The sequence below is a fragment of the Wolffia australiana genome, chromosome 17, assembly GCF_029677425.1.
Source record: "Wolffia australiana isolate 7733 chromosome 17, ASM2967742v1".
In the NCBI taxonomy this organism is placed as follows: Eukaryota; Viridiplantae; Streptophyta; class Magnoliopsida; order Alismatales; family Araceae; genus Wolffia; species Wolffia australiana.
Window position 1 is genome coordinate 8,825,889 of NC_135851.1, and position 25,723 is coordinate 8,851,611.

General features: G+C 38.7%; 1 protein-coding gene and 2 pseudogenes across 1 annotated transcript; all 3 read left to right on the top strand.

The window, feature by feature from the left end:
- Positions 1–18,460: 18,460 nt before the first annotated feature.
- On the top strand, positions 18,461–18,778 carry LOC144714213 (EPIDERMAL PATTERNING FACTOR-like protein 6 pseudogene; annotated as a pseudogene).
- A 2,811-nt stretch (positions 18,779–21,589) lies between these two features.
- Positions 21,590–24,619, top strand: HEME2 (Uroporphyrinogen decarboxylase). Its single transcript, XM_078588843.1, has 6 exons — positions 21,590–21,837; positions 22,750–22,871; positions 22,979–23,089; positions 23,181–23,369; positions 23,460–23,585; positions 24,009–24,619. Exons 1-6 carry the CDS (start codon positions 21,726–21,728, stop codon positions 24,522–24,524), a joined length of 1,176 nt encoding a protein of 391 aa, XP_078444969.1. The 5' UTR covers positions 21,590–21,725; the 3' UTR covers positions 24,525–24,619.
- On the top strand, positions 23,702–23,824 carry LOC144714687 (5S ribosomal RNA; annotated as a pseudogene).
- Positions 24,620–25,723: the final 1,104 nt, after the last annotated feature.

Genomic DNA, 25,723 nt, shown 5'->3' on the forward strand with positions numbered 1-25,723 from the left:
GAAAGATGGATAGTTGGAGAGTGAAAATGAGAGTACCGAGACAAGGAAAGAGAGATAAACAATTGGAGAATTAATGAGAGAAAAAATGGGAGATAGAGAGGACGGGGGAGAGAGAGGGATAATTAAGAAGTGAAAGAAGAGTGTAACGAGGTAGAGGGAGAGGGAAGTGGAGGGATAAATGAGGGAGGCAATGAGAGATAGTAATTGATGAAGATGATAGATGGAGAGAGAGAGAGAGAGAGAGAGAGAAAAATAAAGTAGGAGAGAGAGGATAAAGAGGGAAAGAAGATAAAGAAAGGAGAGAGATGATAAAGAGGGAGACAAGAGAGGAGGGAGAGAGAGGTAGAGATCAAGGAGGAGGGAGAGAGATATATATAGAGAGAGAAAGTAGGGAGGGAAAGAGATGAAAGGAGATATATATACATAGAGAGAGAGAGAGAAAGGGGGAAGGGAGAAAGAGATGAAAGGAGAGAGAGAGAGGGAGGGGGTAGAGGATGGAGACAGAGAAAGAGGGATGGGGTAGAGGAGGGAGAGAGAGCATGGCTAGGAAGAGGTTGGGTCCTGCATGTAGCCTGCACAGGCCCAATCCTAGTTGCTGACCACAATGGCCACACTGGAGCTTAGTGTTCACCCATCTGATATTAGATATCGAACATAGAATATCCGATATCTGGTAGAAATTGGGGCAGTTTCTGATACCCAACATTTGATATGGGGACAGATATCAGATAGCCCAAGGATGCGGCAGATATTGGATATCCAATGCCATACAAACTTCAGCATCTGGCTATCGAAAAATGGATATCGGGATATCAGTAAAATAAAATGTCCCATATAAAAGAAAAAAATACAGTTAAAATATAAATTATGGCAGCTCTAATTATCAGTAAATTTTGGTAACTTATATCAAAAGAGTGTTATGATTTGTTGACTAATCTCTGCTCGGTAGACTTTGGGCTTTGCATGCGGAAAGTTATATTAATATCAAAAAATAAATTAACAAATTATATAGATACTAATAAATTATTAATTATAATAAACTATTCATTAATCGAGAGTTTAATATTTAACACACATTTCCTAGAAATATAGTCCATCTAGTTGATAATCAAGTGAATGACACAGTTCTACGCTAAGATATATATTAAAAACTACCGATTGTTGATTATCATGAGAATAGATTAACTATGATCTGAAGTATTTTTTAAAAACCATCTTTTGTTACTTATCAAGTTACTGGATTAGATCTATGCTTAAGAGTTTATTATAAACCAATGATGTCGTTATCCAATGAATCGATTAGATCTATGTTTCAAGTAGTTATAAAAAAGCAACTGATTTTTATTATCAAGTGAATGGATTAATTATAATATTAAGTATGTATTAGAAACGAATAATGGTTAATTATCAACTGAATGATATTATTGTTTCCAAACATATTTATTAAAACCCAGTAGCTATTAATTATCAAGTAAATGATATGTTTATATGCTTTAGTAATTACCAACAGTCTTTCATTAAAAAGTGAATGGATTAGTTTTACTATTATGTATTTAATAAAAAACCACTATTTTTTAATTATTGAGTGAATGGATTAGATATATGATTAAGTATTTATAAAAAAAATCAATAATTGTTAATTATCAAGTGAATGATTTAATTTTATGCTTAAGTAAATATGTAAAAAAAATAATTTTTAATTAATTTTATACTTAAGTATTTATTAAAAACAACCAGTTGTTAGTTATCGTGGGAATGGATTATTTCATTTCTCAATTATTTATTAAGAACAGCTGATTGGTAATTATCAAGTGAATGGATTAGATATAGGCTTAAGTAGTTATTTAAAAAAATATTTATTTTTAATTATCAAGTGAATGTATTAATTCTGCTCTTAAGTATTTTCTTAAAACCACTTAATGTTAAGTATCATGTGAATGAACTAGTTCTATGTTTCAGGACTAATTAGAAATCAGTGATTATTAATTATGAAGTGAATGATGGCATTCTTTACTTTAGTATATATTATAAATAAATCATTTTTAATCATCAAGTGAATGATATGACTCTATCCTAAGAATTTATTAAAAAATAAATATTTTTAATTATCAATGGAGTGAATTAAAACTATGCTCAAGTAGTTATTAAAATCAATGGCTGCTAATTATATTTTTAATGAATTATTTCTACATGTTACTATTTGATAGGAAAAGTAATGATTAATAATTATTACTTGAATGAATTAAGAACTCTGGGATGATCCCTATAGTAATTCTTAATTTACTATAGGGATCGTCCCAGAGTGGTTGTAATATTATCTATGGAGGTCATAGATTTAAAAAGAGAACTATACAACATTATCAAACTCATGAAGTTTGGTAATTTTTTTTGCACAAATAAATGCTTCTTCTGTAATTTGTGTGGCGTACTATGTCCTTAACCTTCATCATTGTTATCTCTATGAGTTCCAGCCGAGTCCTTTAGAGGTTTATACCAATTTTCTCATCGTCTGCATAGTCAAGGAGGATGAATAATATAGGATCCCTATAGTAAAGCATGGAATACTTGGCTAGGGCTGTTAGGGATTCAAACTTTGACATGATGTCACAACCCCATCTTCACCATCATTGCCATCACAGTCCAGGTCGATGTCACTATATCATTATTTATAGTACATATGGGGACAACACTTCATAGCAATGAGTGTTTCAATGCATATAGGCCAATAGGTTTCCCCACCGAGAACATTCAAACAGCAAGGACACTCATTGCAGAAATGGATAACAATTCTCTCGTAAACTGAGGCTAGTAAGGGGAAATGTTTTCCTCCTGTGTTGTACTATCACGATAGTGGCATAAAACACGACTATTGTGAGGTATGCGTTGAACTCCTTTGAAGCTGACGTCGCAGAAAATGGGGCATGTACTTTTCGCATAGTTCGTTGTAGCCAATAGTCGAAGTTGCATCCTTCAAAGTGATCAGCTTCAATTTAATAAGCCATTACATTGTTAGGCATGTGGAAGAGAGATTGGTTAAGGGTGATTGTTGAGTCGTTGAAACTCTCACAGAGTATGGACCTTTAATGGAATGAGACCATTATCGTGGCCGTAGATAGTGTTTTATTTGTCCACTAGAGTTTTGACATTTTGTTAATGACATCACATTTTCTTCGCTGAAGCAAATAGCAAAGCATTTATGTTATTCTGACGCAGCTGACAGCCCAATATGACCATGTTAGTCTCTTCAACATTGGGTCCTCTTCACACACTTAGATATCCTACCATCTCTTCCCAGAGCTTCAAATGCCACACACTAGCATCTGCACACCCTTCGCCTTTGCATCTCCCAAAGACAATAAATATCTTTCTCCATTAGTGTCTTCAATTGCTAATAATACCTCCATGCGAACTCTCCTCATTGTTGTCAAACTGATCAGTCATCCTCCTCTCGTTGCCTTCTTTAGGCACTATTGCATGGGGATCAAAAGTGTTTAATTTTCACTTAGAGGACAAGATTTAAGATGAATGCGTAGACCTACTTAAACAAACGATATCTATAAAGTCTTGGGTCTAACTTAGAAAGCTGAAATTTCAACCTTGGAACATCGCTTGAACTCTTCTAGAATCTCGATCATGATAGATGCCATGTTCTTGACATTGTGCTTGCAAACAAGTTCTTGGATTGTGAGCACTCACTCTCCGTACACCCACTCCTTGTCCACCCAATGAATGGTGATGCCTAAAAGGACAGTGATGGCGTCTATAGTTCATGCATTTTTAGTGAGAGAGACTCGGTGAACTTATCTCAAAGCTTCTTCGAGCCTTCTTTCATGTGGACTGCATCTATATCATTCATTGCGTCATGAACTTCACATTTGGGGGTTCTAAGTTGACCTTTATTGCACTCCACATGAAAGAAGGCTTGAAGAAGCTATGAGATAAGTTCACCGAGTCTCTCTCACTGAAAAGGAATGAACTAAAGACACCATCACTGGCCTTTTAGGCATCACCATTCATTGGGTGGACAAGGAGTGGGTGTACCAAGATTGAGTGCTCACAATCCAAGAACTTGTTTGCAAGCACAATGTCAAGAATATGGCATCTATCATGATCGAGATTCTAGAAGATTTCAGACGATGTTCTAAGGTCAAAATTTTAGCCTTCTAAGTTAGACCTAAGACTTTACAGATAGCATCTGTTTAAGTAGGTCTATGCAGTCATCTTCAAACACTTTTCTGATCCTTGCATAGCGCCATAGCTCCTTGAATGTTACACTTTGGGCTATGCTATAAGGGGAATCAGTTAAGCAAATAAATGTGCAATTAAGTATTTTGTCTCGTCAAGGGTATGCCCTTTTAAATGTCATCATCAAAGTGTCCCTCCATATGGTTCTCAACCCTTTCCCTTGGTTATTACTGGTTGCTTCTTGTGGCTAACGCCCTTCAGCTCGCCATACCATAAGATAGCAAGCCTTGGAATGTCTCCAAAAGACATTAGTGCTCATGTCATGTTGTTTCTTGATCTCTTTCTTTTTACTGTGTAGGTTTTTCCTGTGACATAAAACACACACATAGTAACCATCATCAGTTAGTGTTAATTAGTCTATGTAGTCTATGATTAATTTGTTTGATGATCTTGGGTATCTGCCCTAGAGATGAATTAGGATAAGCTGCAACTTACACATGTGATTGTAACTCTAAACACCTTAAAAGGGTGATCATCAATATATAGTCATGTGCATATTTTGTATTAATTTCCAAAAAATAGGAACACATATGAGAATAGTGATATAATCAATTTATAACTCTAAAAAAACCGGACATCAATTAAAGTTTTATGAGAGCCTAACTCATGATAAAATACATTAGGCATAAAAATTACAATAATCAAAGGCGCATGAAAAATTATGGTAATACCCTGAAAAAAATAATAAGAAGAAACATATGTTAGGAAGAAGAAGAGCAAGAAGAAGAAGAAGACAAAGAAGAAGACAAAGAAGAAGAAGAAGAAAGAGGGAGAATAAGGAGGAGGTGGGGGAAAAGTAGGATGAGGATCGGAAGAAGAAGAAGAAGAAGAATAAGAAGAAAGAGGGGGGAGAAGGAGGAGGAGAGGGAGAAGTAGGAGGAGGATCGGAAGAAGAAGAATAAGAAGAAAGAGGGAGGAGAAGAAAGAAGAAGAAGAAGAAGAAGAAGATGATGATGATGATGATGAAAAACTAAGAAGAGGAGAAAAATAAGAATAGGGAGGAGGAGGAGGAGGAGAAGAAGAAAATTAAGAAGAGGAAGGAGGAGGAGGTGGAGAAAGAGGATGTGAAGAAGAAGGTGAAACAGAAAAGAAGAGAATTATGAGAATAAGAGGAGGAAGGAGTAGATGGAAAAGAAGAATGAGGCGGGAAAGGATGATGACAAGGAGGATGACTGGACAATGAGGAAATGGAGGAGGCGGGTGATGAGTGAAGGAGGAAGAGGAATTTCTCCTTTGCCATTTGAAGCCACTTATGGTTCTTATATCTCTGAAAGATGCCAGTACCAAAGTTCTCACCATCTCACATCGCCAGATGCCCAAGGATAGTGGTTCTTACTTCACCACCAGTTCTCCTCGTCATTAGTTCTCACATCGCCAGAAGCCGCCACAGCTAATAGGTTGAGGCTCTTGTCGTTCTAAGTTTGCTGTTAAGATGGATATCGGAAAGTCAAATCTGAATCCACTGGACCCATCATCCTACATCAATCTGAAAATCAAATCATCCTATACTACATTGTTCAGCACATAAGCCATGCCCTGAGACCTCATCTGGTTCACATTTTGGAGACTCATATTTAGGGTTGGATGGTCCTGGTCCCAGTTATTATCAAAGACTCAAACCTTAGCTAAAGTTCAATCTAATAAGGTTGACTAGTCAGTGCCATAGTCAAATTAGAAAATTAAGAATAAAAATTTCCACCTTACAAAAGAAATTACTTCATGGTCATACAAACTGACAAAGGACTTTGGAGAACAAAAGAAAGAAAACAAAGATCATGCAATTTGTTTAAAAAATCCAAAATATTTTGTAATGTATACTGATAAAGATGAAACTACCAACACAAAAAATACACCTCTAACTATGGCCCCCCTTTAGGGAAATGGAGCTACCCCATATATTAAAAAAACAAGACATGTCATTTTTCACAATTAATCGCATCAACCTCCGAGAGATCAACAAAAGAGGAGGGTATCGCTATGCACTCCGAGAAATGAATTCACAATAGATTTATAAGGGTGTGTAGTAAGGGAAATGAATTCATAGGGATAGGGCTGAGAAAGGTGTTGATTGACTTGAAGTTGCAGAGAAAGTGCATGACATTAAATAAAAATAGAAATCAATTCAGAAGGACGTATTCTAGTATGAGGAGGTTCTATTCTACTAGTATTACAAGAGGCAATGATTGACCTGGAAAGGTGTTTTGATATGTGACTAAAAACATTCGTATTTTTGCCAATATCTAATCAAAAGATCCATGAAAGCTCAAAGATATAAAACAGGTATTGGGGAATGTTTAAAGAAAATGTGCAATCCCCACATTATCAGGTCAATCAAATGCAACTATATTTTTTACATTTTGATATTTCCAAATCGATGAATCCCATTGTATGAGTTGGATGGGAAGAGGCTCAGAATTTGATATTTCCAAGTCTGAGGAAGAACAGACAGAAAGAACAAAAAAATGGTAGAAAACAAGGTAAAGAAAGATGAAGAGCAATATGAATGTATAATGATATTTTATACTGATATGTTGTAATGTATACTGATAAAGATGAAACTACCAAGTACCAACACTATTAGTAGTACTAGAGACAATGATTGACCTGGAAGGTGTTCTGATATGTTACTAACAACATTTAGATTTTTGCCAATATCTAGTCAACAGATTCATGCATGCTCAAAGATATAAAACAGGTACTTGGAAATTGTTTAAAGCAAATGTGCAATCCCCACTTTATCGGTTCAATCAAATGCAACTTTATTTTCTACATTTTGATATTTCCAAATCGATGAATCCCATTTTATGAGTTGGATGGGAAGAGGCTCAGAATTTGATATTTCCAAGTCTGAGGAAGAACAGACAGAAAGAACAAAAATGGTAGAAAACAAGGTTAAGAAAGATGAAGAGCAATCTGAATGTATAATGATATTGTATACTGATATGTTGTAATGTATACTGATAAAGATGAAACTACCAAGTACCAACACTATTAGTAGTACCAGAGACAATGATTGACCTGGAAGGTGTTCTGATATGTTACTAACAACATTTAGATTTTTGCCAATATCTAGTCAACAGATTCATGCATGCTCAAAGATATAAAACAGGTACTTGGAAATTGTTTAAAGCAAATGTGCAATCCCCACTTTATCGGTTCAATCAAATGCAACTTTATTTTTTACATTTTGATATTTCCAAATCGATGAATCCCATTGTATGAGTTGGATGGGAAGAGGCTCAGAATTTGATATTTCCAAGTCTGAGGAAGAACAGACAGAAAGAACAAAAAAATGGTAGAAAACAAGGTAAAGAAAGATGAAGAGCAATATGAATGTATAATGATATTTTATACTGATATGTTGTAATGTATACTGATAAAGATGAAACTACCAAGTACCAACACTATTAGTAGTACTAGAGACAATGATTGACCTGGAAGGTGTTCTGATATGTTACTAACAACATTTAGATTTTTGCCAATATCTAGTCAACAGATTCATGCATGCTCAAAGATATAAAACAGGTACTTGGAAATTGTTTAAAGCAAATGTGCAATCCCCACTTTATCGGTTCAATCAAATGCAACTTTATTTTCTACATTTTGATATTTCCAAATCGATGAATCCCATTTTATGAGTTGGATGGGAAGAGGCTCAGAATTTGATATTTCCAAGTCTGAGGAAGAACAGACAGAAAGAACAAAAAATGGTAGAAAACAAGGTAAAGAAAGATGAAGAGCAATCTGAATGTATAATGATATTGTATACTGATATGTTGTAATGTATACTGATAAAGATGAAACTACCAAGTACCAACACTATTAGTAGTACTAGAGACAATGATTGACCTGGAAGGTGTTCTGATATGTTACTAACAACATTTAGATTTTTGCCAATATCTAGTCAACAGATTCATGCATGCTCAAAGATATAAAACAGGTACTTGGAAATTGTTTAAAGCAAATGTGCAATCCCCACTTTATCGGTTCAATCAAATGCAACTTTATTTTCTACATTTTGATATTTCCAAATCGATGAATCCCATTTTATGAGTTGGATGGGAAGAGGCTCAGAATTTGATATTTCCAAGTCTGAGGAAGAACAGACAGAAAGAACAAAAAATGGTAGAAAACAAGGTAAAGAAAGATGAAGAGCAATATGAATGTATAATGATATTTTATACTGATATGTTGTAATGTATACTGATAAAGATGAAACTACCAAGTACCAACACTATTAGTAGTACTAGAGACAATGATTGACCTGGAAGGTGTTCTGATATGTTACTAACAACATTTAGATTTTTGCCAATATCTAGTCAACAGATTCATGCATGCTCAAAGATATAAAACAGGTACTTGGAAATTGTTTAAAGCAAATGTGCAATCCCCACTTTATCGGTTCAATCAAATGCAACTTTATTTTCTACATTTTGATATTTCCAAATCGATGAATCCCATTTTATGAGTTGGATGGGAAGAGGCTCAGAATTTGATATTTCCAAGTCTGAGGAAGAACAGACAGAAAGAACAAAAAATGGTAGAAAACAAGGTAAAGAAAGATGAAGAGCAATCTGAATGTATAATGATATTGTATACTGATATGTTGTAATGTATACTGATAAAGATGAAACTACCAAGTACCAACACTATTAGTAGTACTAGAGACAATGATTGACCTGGAAGGTGTTCTGATATGTTACTAACAACATTTAGATTTTTGCCAATATCTAGTCAACAGATTCATGCATGCTCAAAGATATAAAACAGGTACTTGGAAATTGTTTAAAGCAAATGTGCAATCCCCACTTTATCGGTTCAATCAAATGCAACTTTATTTTCTACATTTTGATATTTCCAAATCGATGAATCCCATTTTATGAGTTGGATGGGAAGAGGCTCAGAATTTGATATTTCCAAGTCTGAGGAAGAACAGACAGAAAGAACAAAAAAATGGTAGAAAACAAGGTAAAGAAAGATGAAGAGCAATCTGAATGTATAATGATATTGTATACTGATATGTTGTAATGTATACTGATAAAGATGAAACTACCAAGTACCAACACTATTAGTAGTACCAGAGACAATGATTGACCTGGAAGGTGTTCTGATATGTTACTAACAACATTTAGATTTTTGCCAATATCTAGTCAACAGATTCATGCATGCTCCAAGATATAAAACAGGTACTTGGAAATTGTTTAAAGCAAATGTGCAATCCCCACTTTATCGGTTCAATCAAATGCAACTTTATTTTCTACATTTTGATATTTCCAAATCGATGAATCCCATTTCATGAGTTGGATGGGAAGAGGCTCAGAATTTGATATTTCCAAGTCTGAGGAAGAACAGACAGAAAGAACAAAAATGGTAGAAAACAAGGTAAAGAAAGATGAAGAGCAATCTGAATGTATAATGATATTGTATACTGATATGTTGTAATGTATACTGATAAAGATGAAACTACCAAGTACCAACACTATTAGTAGTACCAGAGACAATGATTGACCTGGAAGGTGTTCTGATATGTTACTAACAACATTTAGATTTTTGCCAATATCTAGTCAACAGATTCATGCATGCTCAAAGATATAAAACAGGTACTTGGAAATTGTTTAAAGCAAATGTGCAATCCCCACTTTATCGGTTCAATCAAATGCAACTTTATTTTTTACATTTTGATATTTCCAAATCGATGAATCCCATTGTATGAGTTGGATGGGAAGAGGCTCAGAATTTGATATTTCCAAGTCTGAGGAAGAACAGACAGAAAGAACAAAAAAATGGTAGAAAACAAGGTAAAGAAAGATGAAGAGCAATATGAATGTATAATGATATTTTATACTGATATGTTGTAATGTATACTGATAAAGATGAAACTACCAAGTACCAACACTATTAGTAGTACTAGAGACAATGATTGACCTGGAAGGTGTTCTGATATGTTACTAACAACATTTAGATTTTTGCCAATATCTAGTCAACAGATTCATGCATGCTCAAAGATATAAAACAGGTACTTGGAAATTGTTTAAAGCAAATGTGCAATCCCCACTTTATCGGTTCAATCAAATGCAACTTTATTTTCTACATTTTGATATTTCCAAATCGATGAATCCCATTTTATGAGTTGGATGGGAAGAGGCTCAGAATTTGATATTTCCAAGTCTGAGGAAGAACAGACAGAAAGAACAAAAAAATGGTAGAAAACAAGGTAAAGAAAGATGAAGAGCAATCTGAATGTATAATGATATTGTATACTGATATGTTGTAATGTATACTGATAAAGATGAAACTACCAAGTACCAACACTATTAGTAGTACTAGAGACAATGATTGACCTGGAAGGTGTTCTGATATGTTACTAACAACATTTAGATTTTTGCCAATATCTAGTCAACAGATTCATGCATGCTCAAAGATATAAAACAGGTACTTGGAAATTGTTTAAAGCAAATGTGCAATCCCCACTTTATCGGTTCAATCAAATGCAACTTTATTTTCTACATTTTGATATTTCCAAATCGATGAATCCCATTTTATGAGTTGGATGGGAAGAGGCTCAGAATTTGATATTTCCAAGTCTGAGGAAGAACAGACAGAAAGAACAAAAAAATGGTAGAAAACAAGGTAAAGAAAGATGAAGAGCAATATGAATGTATAATGATATTTTATACTGATATGTTGTAATGTATACTGATAAAGATGAAACTACCAAGTACCAACACTATTAGTAGTACTAGAGACAATGATTGACCTGGAAGGTGTTCTGATATGTTACTAACAACATTTAGATTTTTGCCAATATCTAGTCAACAGATTCATGCATGCTCAAAGATATAAAACAGGTACTTGGAAATTGTTTAAAGCAAATGTGCAATCCCCACTTTATCGGTTCAATCAAATGCAACTTTATTTTCTACATTTTGATATTTCCAAATCGATGAATCCCATTTTATGAGTTGGATGGGAAGAGGCTCAGAATTTGATATTTCCAAGTCTGAGGAAGAACAGACAGAAAGAACAAAAAAATGGTAGAAAACAAGGTAAAGAAAGATGAAGAGCAATCTGAATGTATAATGATATTGTATACTGATATGTTGTAATGTATACTGATAAAGATGAAACTACCAAGTACCAACACTATTAGTAGTACCAGAGACAATGATTGACCTGGAAGGTGTTCTGATATGTTACTAACAACATTTAGATTTTTGCCAATATCTAGTCAACAGATTCATGCATGCTCAAAGATATAAAACAGGTACTTGGAAATTGTTTAAAGCAAATGTGCAATCCCCACTTTATCGGTTCAATCAAATGCAACTTTATTTTCTACATTTTGATATTTCCAAATCGATGAATCCCATTTTATGAGTTGGATGGGAAGAGGCTCAGAATTTGATATTTCCAAGTCTGAGGAAGAACAGACAGAAAGAACAAAAATGGTAGAAAACAAGGTAAAGAAAGATGAAGAGCAATCTGAATGTATAATGATATTGTATACTGATATGTTGTAATGTATACTGATAAAGATGAAACTACCAAGTACCAACACTATTAGTAGTACTAGAGACAATGATTGACCTGGAAGGTGTTCTGATATGTTACTAACAACATTTAGATTTTTGCCAATATCTAGTCAACAGATTCATGCATGCTCCAAGATATAAAACAGGTACTTGGAAATTGTTTAAAGCAAATGTGCAATCCCCACTTTATCGGTTCAATCAAATGCAACTTTATTTTCTACATTTTGATATTTCCAAATCGATGAATCCCATTTTATGAGTTGGATGGGAAGAGGCTCAGAATTTGATATTTCCAAGTCTGAGGAAGAACAGACAGAAAGAACAAAAAAATGGTAGAAAACAAGGTAAAGAAAGATGAAGAGCAATCTGAATGTATAATGATATTGTATACTGATATGTTGTAATGTATACTGATAAAGATGAAACTACCAAGTACCAACACTATTAGTAGTACCAGAGACAATGATTGACCTGGAAGGTGTTCTGATATGTTACTAACAACATTTAGATTTTTGCCAATATCTAGTCAACAGATTCATGCATGCTCAAAGATATAAAACAGGTACTTGGAAATTGTTTAAAGCAAATGTGCAATCCCCACTTTATCGGTTCAATCAAATGCAACTTTATTTTCTACATTTTGATATTTCCAAATCGATGAATCCCATTTCATGAGTTGGATGGGAAGAGGCTCAGAATTTGATATTTCCAAGTCTGAGGAAGAACAGACAGAAAGAACAAAAAAATGGTAGAAAACAAGGTAAAGAAAGATGAAGAGCAATCTGAATGTATAATGATATTGTATACTGATATGTTGTAATGTATACTGATAAAGATGAAACTACCAAGTACCAACACTATTAGTAGTACTAGAGACAATGATTGACCTGGAAGGTGTTCTGATATGTTACTAACAACATTTAGATTTTTGCCAATATCTAGTCAACAGATTCATGCATGCTCAAAGATATAAAACAGGTACTTGGAAATTGTTTAAAGCAAATGTGCAATCCCCACTTTATCGGTTCAATCAAATGCAACTTTATTTTCTACATTTTGATATTTCCAAATCGATGAATCCCATTTTATGAGTTGGATGGGAAGAGGCTCAGAATTTGATATTTCCAAGTCTGAGGAAGAACAGACAGAAAGAACAAAAATGGTAGAAAACAAGGTAAAGAAAGATGAAGAGCAATATGAATGTATAATGATATTTTATACTGATATGTTGTAATGTATACTGATAAAGATGAAACTACCAAGTACCAACACTATTAGTAGTACTAGAGACAATGATTGACCTGGAAGGTGTTCTGATATGTTACTAACAACATTTAGATTTTTGCCAATATCTAGTCAACAGATTCATGCATGCTCAAAGATATAAAACAGGTACTTGAAATTGTTTAAAGCAAATGTGCAATCCCCACTTTATCGGTTCAATCAAATGCAACTTTATTTTCTACATTTTGATATTTCCAAATCGATGAATCCCATTTTATGAGTTGGATGGGAAGAGGCTCAGAATTTGATATTTCCAAGTCTGAGGAAGAACAGACAGAAAGAACAAAAAAATGGTAGAAAACAAGGTAAAGAAAGATGAAGAGCAATATGAATGTATAATGATATTTTATACTGATATGTTGTAATGTATACTGATAAAGATGAAACTACCAAGTACCAACACTATTAGTAGTACTAGAGACAATGATTGACCTGGAAGGTGTTCTGATATGTTACTAACAACATTTAGATTTTTGCCAATATCTAGTCAACAGATTCATGCATGCTCAAAGATATAAAACAGGTACTTGGAAATTGTTTAAAGCAAATGTGCAATCCCCACTTTATCGGTTCAATCAAATGCAACTTTATTTTCTACATTTTGATATTTCCAAATCGATGAATCCCATTTCATGAGTTGGATGGGAAGAGGCTCAGAATTTGATATTTCCAAGTCTGAGGAAGAACAGACAGAAAGAACAAAAATGGTAGAAAACAAGGTAAAGAAAGATGAAGAGCAATCTGAATGTATAATGATATTGTATACTGATATGTTGTAATGTATACTGATAAAGATGAAACTACCAAGTACCAACACTATTAGTAGTACTAGAGACAATGATTGACCTGGAAGGTGTTCTGATATGTTACTAACAACATTTAGATTTTTGCCAATATCTAGTCAACAGATTCATGCATGCTCCAAGATATAAAACAGGTACTTGGAAATTGTTTAAAGCAAATGTGCAATCCCCACTTTATCGGTTCAATCAAATGCAACTTTATTTTCTACATTTTGATATTTCCAAATCGATGAATCCCATTTTATGAGTTGGATGGGAAGAGGCTCAGAATTTGATATTTCCAAGTCTGAGGAAGAACAGACAGAAAGAACAAAAAAATGGTAGAAAACAAGGTAAAGAAAGATGAAGAGCAATCTGAATGTATAATGATATTGTATACTGATATGTTGTAATGTATACTGACAAAGATGAAACTACCAAGTACCAACACTATTAGTAGTACCAGAGACAATGATTGACCTGGAAGGTGTTCTGATATGTTACTAACAACATTTAGATTTTTGCCAATATCTAGTCAACAGATTCATGCATGCTCAAAGATATAAAACAGGTACTTGGAAATTGTTTAAAGCAAATGTGCAATCCCCACTTTATCGGTTCAATCAAATGCAACTTTATTTTCTACATTTTGATATTTCCAAATCGATGAATCCCATTTTATGAGTTGGATGGGAAGAGGCTCAGAATTTGATATTTCCAAGTCTGAGGAAGAACAGACAGAAAGAACAAATAAAGGATAGGAAACAAGTTAAAGAAAAGACAGAAAACATGGGCATATTTTATTTTATAAAATTAAAGAATAGGACCAGTCCTCAGTCCAGTGTGACCCCCGGGCCGAAGCTAGATCAGCCAGCCGGCACCTAAAATGACAGGCCGGTGGTCTGGGCTTCGGTATGCTCCTACCTTACTTCAGTCCAAAATGGCAAACCCTACACCTAATTACTATTTGGAGATCCAATCAGCTCATTAGGTCTAAATTTCAAGGCTGAATTTTTGTTCTTGACACATAGGAGCTCTCTATTGGCACTGAGATGTCCTCAGCAGTAATCACATCACAAAGTTGGATGGGATTGACGATCCACAATTCTAGGTATTGATAGGCCAACTTGATTTGATTGAATTTTTGGATAGTGAATAGATCAAAGTAGACCATGAATGGGGAAGCTAGAGAGGACTGGGGAACAGTGCAGGCCCCGGGAAAAGGAAAGGTTCGCTGGGGCAGGAAGGTTACAAGGGCTACGCAACAAGATGAACTAAGATACTGCACGTTATGGCGACCCAGCGACCAATCTGCCGCCGGGGCTGTCTCTGAAGGGCAACTTTGCTATTTTCAATTGGGCCAGCTCTACTTCTCTCTTTCTCTCCGATTCCCTCTCTCTCTCTATCTCTCTCTCTCCCTCTGCTTCCCCCTCTCTCTCTTTCTCTCTCTCTCTGCTTCCCCCTCTCTCTCTTTCTCTCTCTCCCTCTGCTTCCCTCTCTCTCTCTTTCTCTCCCTCTCTGCGTCCCTCTCTCTCTCTCTTTCTCTCTCTCTCTGCTTCTCTCACCGTCTCTCTCTCTGCGTCTCTCTCTCTCTGCCTCTCCCTGTCTCTCTGATTCTCTCACGGTCTCTCTCTCTGCTTCCCTCTTTCTCTCTCTCTCTGATTCGTTCACCGTCTCTCTCCGCTTCCCGCTTTCTCTCTATCTCTCCCGTCTCTCTATCTGAATCTCTCTTTCTCTCTCTCACTGATTCTCTCACCGTCTCTCTCTCTGCTTCCCGCTCTCTCTTTATCTCCCCCGTCTCTCTATCTGAATCTCTCTTTCTCTCTCTCACTGATTCTCTCACCGTCTCTCTCTCTGCTTCCCGCTTTCTCTCTATCTCCCCCGTCTCTCTTTCTGAATCATTCTTTCTCTCTCTCACAGATTCTCTCACCGTCTCTCTCTTCCCTCTTTCTTTCTGATTCTCTTACTGTCTCTCTCTTTCTCTCTGTTTCCGTCGTTCTTTCTGATTCTCTCACCGTCTCTCTTTCTCTCTGCTTCCGTCTTTCTTTCTGATTCTCGCACCGTCTCTCTCTCTGCTTCCCTCTCCCTCTTTCTCTGCTTCTGACTTTCTCTCTCTCTTTCTGCTTCTTTCTCTATCTCTCTCTCTCCCCGCCCTCCCTCTCTCCCTCCCGCTTTCTTTCTATTTGCTTCCCTCTCTCTCTGTCACTTGCCTCTCTGCTTCCCAGTTTCTCTCTCTCCTTCTCTGTGTGTTTCTCTCTCTATCTTTCTCTCTACCTGCCTCCCTCTCTCGCTCTCCTGCCCTCCCTCTCTGTCTCTCTCTCTCCTCTCTCTGTCTCTCTCCCCCTCTCTCTCTCTATCTGTTTCTTCCTCCATCCCTCCCTCTCTGTCTCGCTCTCTGCTGCTTTCTCTCTCTCTCTCTCCGTCTCTCTTTCTATCTCACTCTCCCTATATCTTCATCTAATCGTCTCATTCTCTCTCTCTCTCCTCCCCACTCTCTCTCTCTAACGTTATCAAGCTCTCTACCTCTTTTCTGCAGTGGGTACGGACAAAGCGAATAAAAATGCTATCTTTGTGCTGGGTCCTCTATCTCTATCTCGCTCCATCGCAGTAGACACAGATATGGCAACTTTGGTACTGGCACTTTTATTTGGTCTCTCTCTCTCTCTCTATCTATCTATCTATCTCTCTCTCTCTCTCTCTCTCTCTCTCTCTCTCTCTCTCTCTCTCTCTCTCTCTCTCTCTATCTCTCTCTCTCTCTCTCTCTCTATCTCTCTCTCTCTCTCTCTCTCTCTCTCTCTCTCTCTCTCTCTCTCTCTCTCTCTCTCTCTCTCTCTCTCTCTCTCTCTCTCTCTCTCTCTCTCTCTCTCTCTCTCTCTCTCTCTCTCTCTCTCTCTCTCTCTCTCTCTCTCTCTCTCTCTCTCTCTCTCTCTCTCTCTCTCTCTATCCATGCATCTTAACATTACCTTTCTCTATCTCCGTCTCTATTCAATCTCTATCACAGCATGTCTTTACCTTTACCTCCAGTACTCTGTCCAGGCCCCTACATATATCTGTCTATGTCTCTGTCTCCATGTCAATCTTTATGGTTCTCTGTCTCTTCCTCTGTATATGTCAAGGACAATATAGATCCCTGTTCTATAAATGAATCTATGTCTATTTTCATTTCTATCTCTTTCTCTGTCTCCATCTCCATCTCTTGGGAACAATGAATATAGAAACTACAGAAAAAAATACAATCTTTGGGATGAATATAGAAATTACAATCAAAATCTCTCTCCCTCTCTCCCACTCCCTCTGTCCCTCTCTCTATTCTCTCTCTCTCTCTCTCCCTCTCTCTATTCACTCTCTCTCCCATTTCTATTCACTCTCTCTCTTCACATATCTCTCTCTATCTATTCTCTCTCTCTCTCCACCTCTCCCTCCCTCTATTCTCTCTCTCCCCCCACCTCTCCCTCTCTCCATTCTCTCTCTTGCCCCATCTCTCCCTTTTTCTATTCTCTCAATTCCCATATCTCCCTCTCTCGCCCCATCTCTCCCTTTCTCTATTCTCTCTATTCCCATATCTCTCTCTCTCTCTCTATTTTCTCTCTCCTCTCTATCTCTCTGTCTGTGTCTCTCTCTATATATAATCCTCTCTCTCTCTCTCTGTGTTGTCCTCTTTCTCTTGCGAGAAACGGGCACGGCACCAAGCATTAAAGAACCCACCTTGGCCTGGACACTTCGGCCTCACGTCTCTTTCTGACTATCCATCTTTCTATCTAACCCCCGCTCTGTTTCATCTCTCTCCATCAACCAATCTCTATCTTAATCTCCAGCGCATTTCATCTCTCTCTCCCTCAACCAATCTCTATCTTAATCTCCAGCCCATTTCGTCCCTCTCTCCCTCAACCACGATCTATCTTATTCTCCAGCGCGATTTCATCTCTCTCTCCATCAACCACACTCTATCTTATTCTCCAGCGCGATTTCATCTCTCTCTCCATCAACCAATCTCTATCTTATTCTCCAGCGCGATTTCATCTCTCTCTCCATCAACCAATCTCTATCTTAATCTCCAGCGCATTTCATCTCTCTCTCCCTCAATTTATCCATCTCTGCGTTGCTCTCCAGGCAACTTCTTCTCTCTATCCCTCCCAATCTCTCCCAATCTATCTTACATTTTATCTCTCTCTCTTGCGCTCTCTCTCTCTATCTATCTATCTAGTTATCTGTCCACATACTTATCTTTTGAACTCCTGTGCTCAATAGGTTCGGACACGTCGGACAAAAAAGACAACTTTGAGCCGGGACCTCCCTCAACCTGCGACTGTCTCTCTCTCTCTATCTATATCTCTCTATCTCTCTCTCTATCATGCTGTCAGTGTCTCTCTCTCCACATCTCTGTATGTTTCAGAGCTAACTGCAGTGGTCATGGGGAACAGCTCGGTCACAGATCAGATTTGCACTGCGAATTTCACGGCCTCAATCGCCAGCATAAAGTTCATCCCCCGGTCCGCTGCTCCGCCTTAGAGAGAGAAAGAGAGGAAGAGTAAGCGTGCAAGGCTACAAGGAAGAAGCTCCGAAGAGAGAGACATCCATCCATCCATCCATCGGCAAATCTAGAGAGAGAGATCCGCCATGGGGCTGCTCCGCGTATCCTTCTTCCTCGTCTTCTTCTCTCTCGGCTGTCTGCTGCCCCCCGGGGCAACCGTCAGCCCAGGAAAGGCTGTCCCGGCGGCGGCGCTGCAAGATCTTAACCAAGTCCGGCGGCGGAACACGGCGCTGGAGTTTCTCTTCGGCCCCGGCTCGTACCCTCCTCGCTGCCTGGCCAAGTGTGGGGTTTGCTCTCCCTGCACGCCTGTCCGCGTGGCGTTTCCTCCTGGCCGCCACGTCATCGCCGAGTACTACCCTGAGGCTTGGCGGTGTAAATGTGGGAGCAAACTCTTCGTCCCATGAAAGAAGGGTTTTACGGTCCTCGACCCGTCTCCACGGGTCTGTTTTTCGCAAGGACCTAAACCTTACCTAAAGTTCGGTCAGATTCTGGGTATTACTCAGTGCGGTCCAATCAAGTCCCAAATGGGTCGTCTCTAAACTGTTGTGTGTTTGAGCTCCGATGAGATGATGATCGTAATTTCGTCGTCTTCGCCTGAGTGCTAGTCTTGCAGGGGAAACATGATTTGATGGGAAAATCTAATTGGAAGATGTTATGTTCATGATCCTTCTTGATTGATGTTGACAGTCCTCGTCTTGTCTCTGCTTTTAGGAAGGACCTAAATCTTAGCTAAAGTTCGGTTTGGTTCTGGTCGGGGCTTGTCCGGTGCGGTCAAATCAAGTCCCAAATGGGTCGTCTCTAAATTGTTGTGTGTTTGAGCTCCGGTGAGATGATGATGGTGATTTCATCGTCTTCGCCTGAGTTTTAGTCTTGCAGGGGAAACATGATTTGATGGGGGAGTCTAATTGGAAGATGTTATGTTCATGATCCGTCTTGATTGATGTTGGCGGTCCTCGTCCTGTCCCGGCTTTTAGCAAGGGCCTAAACCTTACCTAAAGTTCGGTCAGATTCTGGTTAGGTATTGCCTGGTGCGGTCCAATCAAATCCCAAATGGGTCATCTCTAAACTGTTGTGTGTTTGAGCTCCGATGAGATGATGATCGTGATTTTGTCGTCTTCGCCTGAGTGTTAGTCTTGCAGGGGAAACATGATTTGATGGGAAAATCTAATTGGAAGATGTTATGTTCATGATCCATCGTGATTGATTGATATTTTTTGTTTTTATATTCTAAGAATACATCGAGGTAGGAGGAGGATATAAATGTAGGGTTGTTAATCTAAAATGAATTCATTGAATGAGTTCAAGTGCAGAAAACTCAAGTAAGCCTATCTCAGAAAAAAAATACTCCATTGATGCACTACTATATTTCCACTTTAGCTTTCTGCGTTTTAATAAAAACTAGCCCGGTAAAAGAACTTGAAAAATAAAAAAAGGAATATTTTGAGATAAAATTTTACTTTTCTCTTGACTAGCGTTCAATTGTTGGAGGCGGATGGCCAAAACTTAACACTTACCATATTTTTTGTTTTTATATTCTAAGCTGTGGGAATGGATGAAATGGGATGGTGTAGGTAATTGGGTCAGGTTGTCTGTGACATAGGCTGGAGTGCACTTATGATGCAATGGAAGTGGGACAGCGAGTAACATGGAGTGAATCACTAGCACCTGGATGATGGAACAAAGCCACAAAGGGGTTTTGTTCTATTCAGCTTTTAGAGGTCAGGCTAAAGGCAGGTAGTAAATCCACATTAAATCACATTTATGATTAGACAATCATACTCTTGGACCTGGTTTTTAGCAAAGGCCTAAACTTTACCCAAGTTTGGACTGGTCCAATCTCTGTCTCCTCCCGGTCCAGTCAGGTTGGCTAGTCAATGTCGAAGTCAAAATAACAATTGTCATCCCCATTACCTCTGGAGTGGGAGAATGGGGAAGGGGAAGGGGGAGTCTACAACTCTATATTGTATTTTAGTATGGGTGATATAATAAATAAATATAATCCTCGATTCACTTTCATCCTCGGATAAAAACTGGATCAGTTGTCTTATTTAGGTCTGACCTGACCAGACTTCGGACCAAAATTGCAAACCCAATTATCTGTCATCCAAAGATGCAATGGAACGAGACGTAATGGAAGGCATGAAGGTGTTTTCAACCAATGGCCAGGACGGAACGGATGGAGAGTGAACCTAAACATTGAGTAGACCACGGTCACCCAATGACAGGACATGACAAAACATATAGAGGGAGGACCTGAACATTGAGTAAATCACCATCATCCGATGACAGGATGGGACATAACAGATAGAGGGAGGACATAAACATCGAGTAAATCACCATCACCTGATGATGGGATGGGACAAAACAGATAGAGGGAGGATGAAACATTGAGTAAATTGCCATCATCGGATGACAAGACCCGACAGAACAGATAGAGGGCGGACTAAACAATGAGTAAATCACCGGCACCAGACGACGAGATGGGACGGGACAGATAGAGTACAGACCTAAACATAGGGTAACTCACTGGCACCGGACGACAGGATGGGACGGAACAGACAAAGGGCAGACCTAAACAACAAGCAAATCACCGACACCAGACGACGGGACGGGACGGGACGGGACTGGACGGGACGGGACGGGACGGAACAGATAGACTGCAGACCTAACTGTGGAGTTACTCACCGGCACCCGACGACATGACGAGACGGAACAGACAAAGGGCAGACCTAAACAACAAGCAAATCACCAACACCAGACGACGGGACGGGGCGGGATGGGACGGAACAGATAGACTGCAGACCTAACCGTAGAGTTACTCACCGGCACCCAACGACATGAGGGGACGGAACAGACAAAGGGCAGACCTAAACAACAAGCAAATCACCGACACCTGACGACGGGACCGGACGGGACGGAACAGATAGACTGCAGACCTAACCGTAGAGTTACTCACTGGAACCCGACAGAACGGGACGGAACAGACAAAGGACAGGCCTAAACAACGAGTAAATCACCGGCACCAGACGACTGGATGGACGGGATGAGAGGCTCTCATTTCTTTTACCATTACTGATGACGATAATGGATCGTCATCCGTCCCAAACCCTAGGGTCTAGCCGTTTAATGGGCCGAAATGGGCTTTCATGGTGGGCCCGCAGGCCAGGGGTAATATCCAATAAGAAAGAGAGTCATAGAGAGGAAAGGATAAGCAGGATAACGTTGGAATCTTCTTCCCCTTTACCCTCTTCCTTCCTCCAATCTCTTCATTTCTTCTCCGAAATCTGTGAATTTGAGCGGTATTTTGGTTGAATTTCTCGTGGTTGGAGGAAGGAAGGAGGGGAATCTAAGATGGCGAGCGCTTGCAGTACTCTTGGCGTGAATTCGCCTCGGATTATGCCGAGATCATCGTCTGGTTCGCAGTCTCGATTCAAGCCGCTGCAGGTCCACTGCACCGTGGGAGGTAATGCGCGCACGGCGTTGTTTGTTGTCTCTTCTGCGTTTCTCGTTCATATATTTAGTTTTTTGGTCAATTTTATGACTTCTTTGGAATGATTCGGGAGGCCCCATTTTCATGCTGGGCCGATGGAAGTTGATGTAATGTAGATGAACATTTCCTAGCCAGCTGTAACATCCAGTGACTGATGAAAGGATTCGAGTGATTATGATAAGGATCCTTTATCGAGGAAGAGATTTAATGTCTGTGATGACTTTCTGGGGAACGTTGAAGGTTTGATGATTTTCTTTGTTTCTGTAGTTAAATTTGGATAAACCTTGCAAATTTCATATTTCTAGAGTCATTTCTTAATGGGATGTTCAAAGTCACATGTCTCAGAATCAGATGCTATATTTTGAAGTAAATATTGGCTACAATTTTGTTGTTTCTGAGAAACAAATTCAGAAACCCTTCATGTGAAGCTCACTTGTGTCCGTTGGAACTATTGGCCTAAGCACTATGATCGAAATATACTAGAGGTCGCCGATACATTTTTTCATGAATTTCAGGCTTTTCCACGTCACATTAAGAAACTAAAACGTTAAGACTAATATTTGACTTTGGTACATTTAACATTCGTATGAAAATTGATGGAATTCCAATCTCTCGATGAATTTTTCACGATCATCCACCGCTTTTTTTTTGTTCACATATCCTTTTATTTAAATATTTCCAGTATAATCGAAGAATTGAAGAAAATATTTGATGCATCATTGACGAAATGGAGAAAACAAACTTCGCATGAATCTTCAAGTAGACACAACAAACCGAACTTTCAGCTTTTTATGCATGGAATAGGAAGCTGAAAGAGCATCTAAATCACCTCATTATGTTTTTTTAAATTTCTAATTTTAGCTCTTTAATGTGTTATTCATTTAGAGCTTGTAAAGGAGCCGCAGGCAACCTCTACAGATGAGCCTCTGCTCTTAAAGGCAGTGCATGGAGAAAAGGTTGAGCGGCCACCAGTCTGGCTGATGAGGCAAGCGGGGAGGTACATGCAGGTTCAGTAAAATCCCTTGACTAGACCTCGATACAATTTAAATTAATTTCATTTATAATTCAATCTTCTAAAATATTAATATCTAAAACCGGGTGCTTTTGTTTTCAGAGCTATCGAACGCTATGTGAGAAACATTCTTCTTTCCGGGAAAGATCTGAGAACGTTGACCTTGTGGTTGAGATCTCTCTGCAGCCATGGAAGGTTTTCAAGCCTGATGGGGTAAGAAAATCTGAATTTTCGTTTACATCGCTTCATGAGATAAAGAAACCATAAATTTATGTGATGCTATGTTGGTTTCTTTCTTGCCCAGGTCATCTTGTTCTCTGACATCCTCACTCCTCTCACCGGAATGAACATACCATTTGACATCATCAAGGGGAAGGGCCCCATCATCCATAACCCACTGAGGTCAGCCGCCGACGTGAACGAAGTTACCAGCTTTGTCCCAGAGGAGTCCGTTCCCTACGTGGGTGAAGCCTTGAGGATCTTGCGTGATGAAGTAAGTGTGTACTCCTCCATTCTCTGCTTTTAAATCGAAAGAGAAATTTCGGTGGGAAAGAGATGTTGAAGAGTCAACGGGTTTGAGCAGGTGAAGAACGAGTCTGCTGTCCTGGGATTTGTGGGCGCTCCTTTCACTCTGGCCTCATACGTGGTCGAGGGGGGCTCCTCAAAGCACTTCTCCAAGATCAAGAACCTGGCTTTCTCTCAACCCAAGGTCGAACCTCTTTTTCATTCTGTCAAAAATCAATTTTACGGTATAGATGTTTATGACCTTCCCCTATATATTCTGCGTAATGATTTCTCTGGCATTACGACCTTTACCTCTATGAAGCTGACAATTAGTATCAGCACACTAGTATACAGGATCCCATTAGAACTCCAAAGTTAAGCGTGCTTGGGCGAGAGCAGTACCAGGATGGATGACCGCCTGGGAAGTCCTCGTCGGTGACCACAGCATGGGCATGTGATCACAGTTCCAAATTTCAAAAAAAAAAAGATCAGATAATTTCATGGATTGGATTTCACTTTTCTTTCTACGGCTCTGTTATGCGTGCTTGGGGTAGAAGTTTTGTATAAATTTATCGCCCCGGCTGTCATGGATTGTTGGATGAGATTTTGACAGCTGAATTTCACACAGGTTTTACACGCATTGCTGGCCAAGTTTGCGGACTCGATGGCCCGGTACGTGCAGTACCAAGCCGACCACGGGGCGCAGGCAGTGCAGATCTTTGACTCGTGGGCTACCGAACTCAGCCCAGTTGACTTTGAGGAGTTCAGTCTCCCATACCTGAAACATATTGTTGACCGGGTCCGGGAGACCCACCCAAATCTGCCTCTGATCCTCTACGCTAGCGGGTCTGGCGGGCTGCTCGAGCGGTTTGGCCAGACGGGTGTCGATGTAGTGAGCTTGGATTGGACGGTGGACATGGCCGAGGGGCGCCGGCGGCTGGGTGCCGACGTGGCCGTGCAGGGGAACGTTGACCCAGGGGTTCTTTTCGGGTCGAAGGATTTCATTACAGCCCGGATCCATGACACGGTGGCCAAGGCAGGATCCCACAAGCACATCCTCAATCTAGGCCATGGCATTGTATTGGGCACTCCCGAAGAAAACGTCGCTCATTTCTTCGAGGTCGCCAAGGGGCTCAGGTACTGACCCAGATTTTGCTCCCTCATTCTCTTCTAATTGTATTCTAGCCCGAATAATTGTTATCTTTTTCTTTTAGGCATATTACAACATTTTAAGATCGATCCGTTTTCTCTCTTAGGCGTATTAGAACTTGTTAAGGTGAATTTATTACGGTTTATCTTTCAGGGATCTTTCAATTGAATCATGGTTATATCAAAATCGTAATCTTGCTTTATGACCGTGAAATAGATTTAGTTTCAATTTCGTTGACCTTGTTGGTCTTCACGCTGGAGGCCGAATAATTGTTATCTTTTTCTTTTAGGCTTATTACAACATTTTAAGATCGATCCGTTCTCTCTTAGGCGTATTAGAACTTGTTAAGGTGAATTTATTACGATTTATCTTTTAGGGATCTTTCAATTGAATCATTGTTATATCAAAATCGTAATCTTGCTCTATGACCCTGAAATAGATTTAGTTTCAATTTCGTTGACCTTGTTGGTCTTATTACAACATTTTAAGATCGATCCGTTTTCTCTCTTAGGCGTATTAAAACTTGTTAAGGTGAATTTATTACGATTTATCTTTCTGGGATCTTTCAATTGAATTTCGCTTATATCAAAATCATATCTTGCCCTATGGCCCTGAAATAGATTTAGTTTCAATTTTGTTGACGTTGTTGGTCTTCACGCTGGAGGCCTCTGACCAGTTTTTAGAGGGAGCCTGGGCCTTATAATATTATCTTGCTCTTGATTTCGCCCATCATGACTCCCTGATAATATTATCTCCATTAGAGCATTATTAATATATTCTTGTAAATGCCTTTATCCCATAAACTTATGAATAAACTGTACTGGGATTTAAACCTTACGTCAGACATGCACGCCCTTGATTTTAATAAAAATCTCACTTCGGCAACAAAAAGTTAATGGTCTGAAAATTCTATTATCTGCTCTTCTTCATCAGTATCTCTTTGTCCATTTATATGCATATGTTTTTATCACTACCCTCCTCATTTGTGTTTTATTTCACTTCCATGTTTTCATCTCTCTCTCTCTCTCTCTCTCTCTCTCTCTCTCTCTCTCTCCATCATCTCTCCATTTTTCATAGAGAGAGACATATAGATATATTTCAGGAGATCTTTCCCATAGCTTACAGGCATCTATGGAGGCAATGTACATTGGGATAGAATACCAATTAGAGCTACATATTCTCCCTTAACGTAT

What these genes read in the sequence shown, in the direction of transcription:
- HEME2 (XM_078588843.1), top strand. Translation starts at nt 21,726, where the DNA reads ATGGCGAGCGCTTGCAGTACTCTTGGCGTGAATTCGCCTCGGATTATG. An exon ending in AAGCGGGGAGGTACATGCAG is followed by an intron (nt 22,872 to 22,978) that starts GTTCAGTAAAAT and finishes TTTTGTTTTCAG; the next exon opens with AGCTATCGAACGCTATGTGA. An exon ending in TGGCTTTCTCTCAACCCAAG is followed by an intron (nt 23,586 to 24,008) that starts GTCGAACCTCTT and finishes AATTTCACACAG; the next exon opens with GTTTTACACGCATTGCTGGC.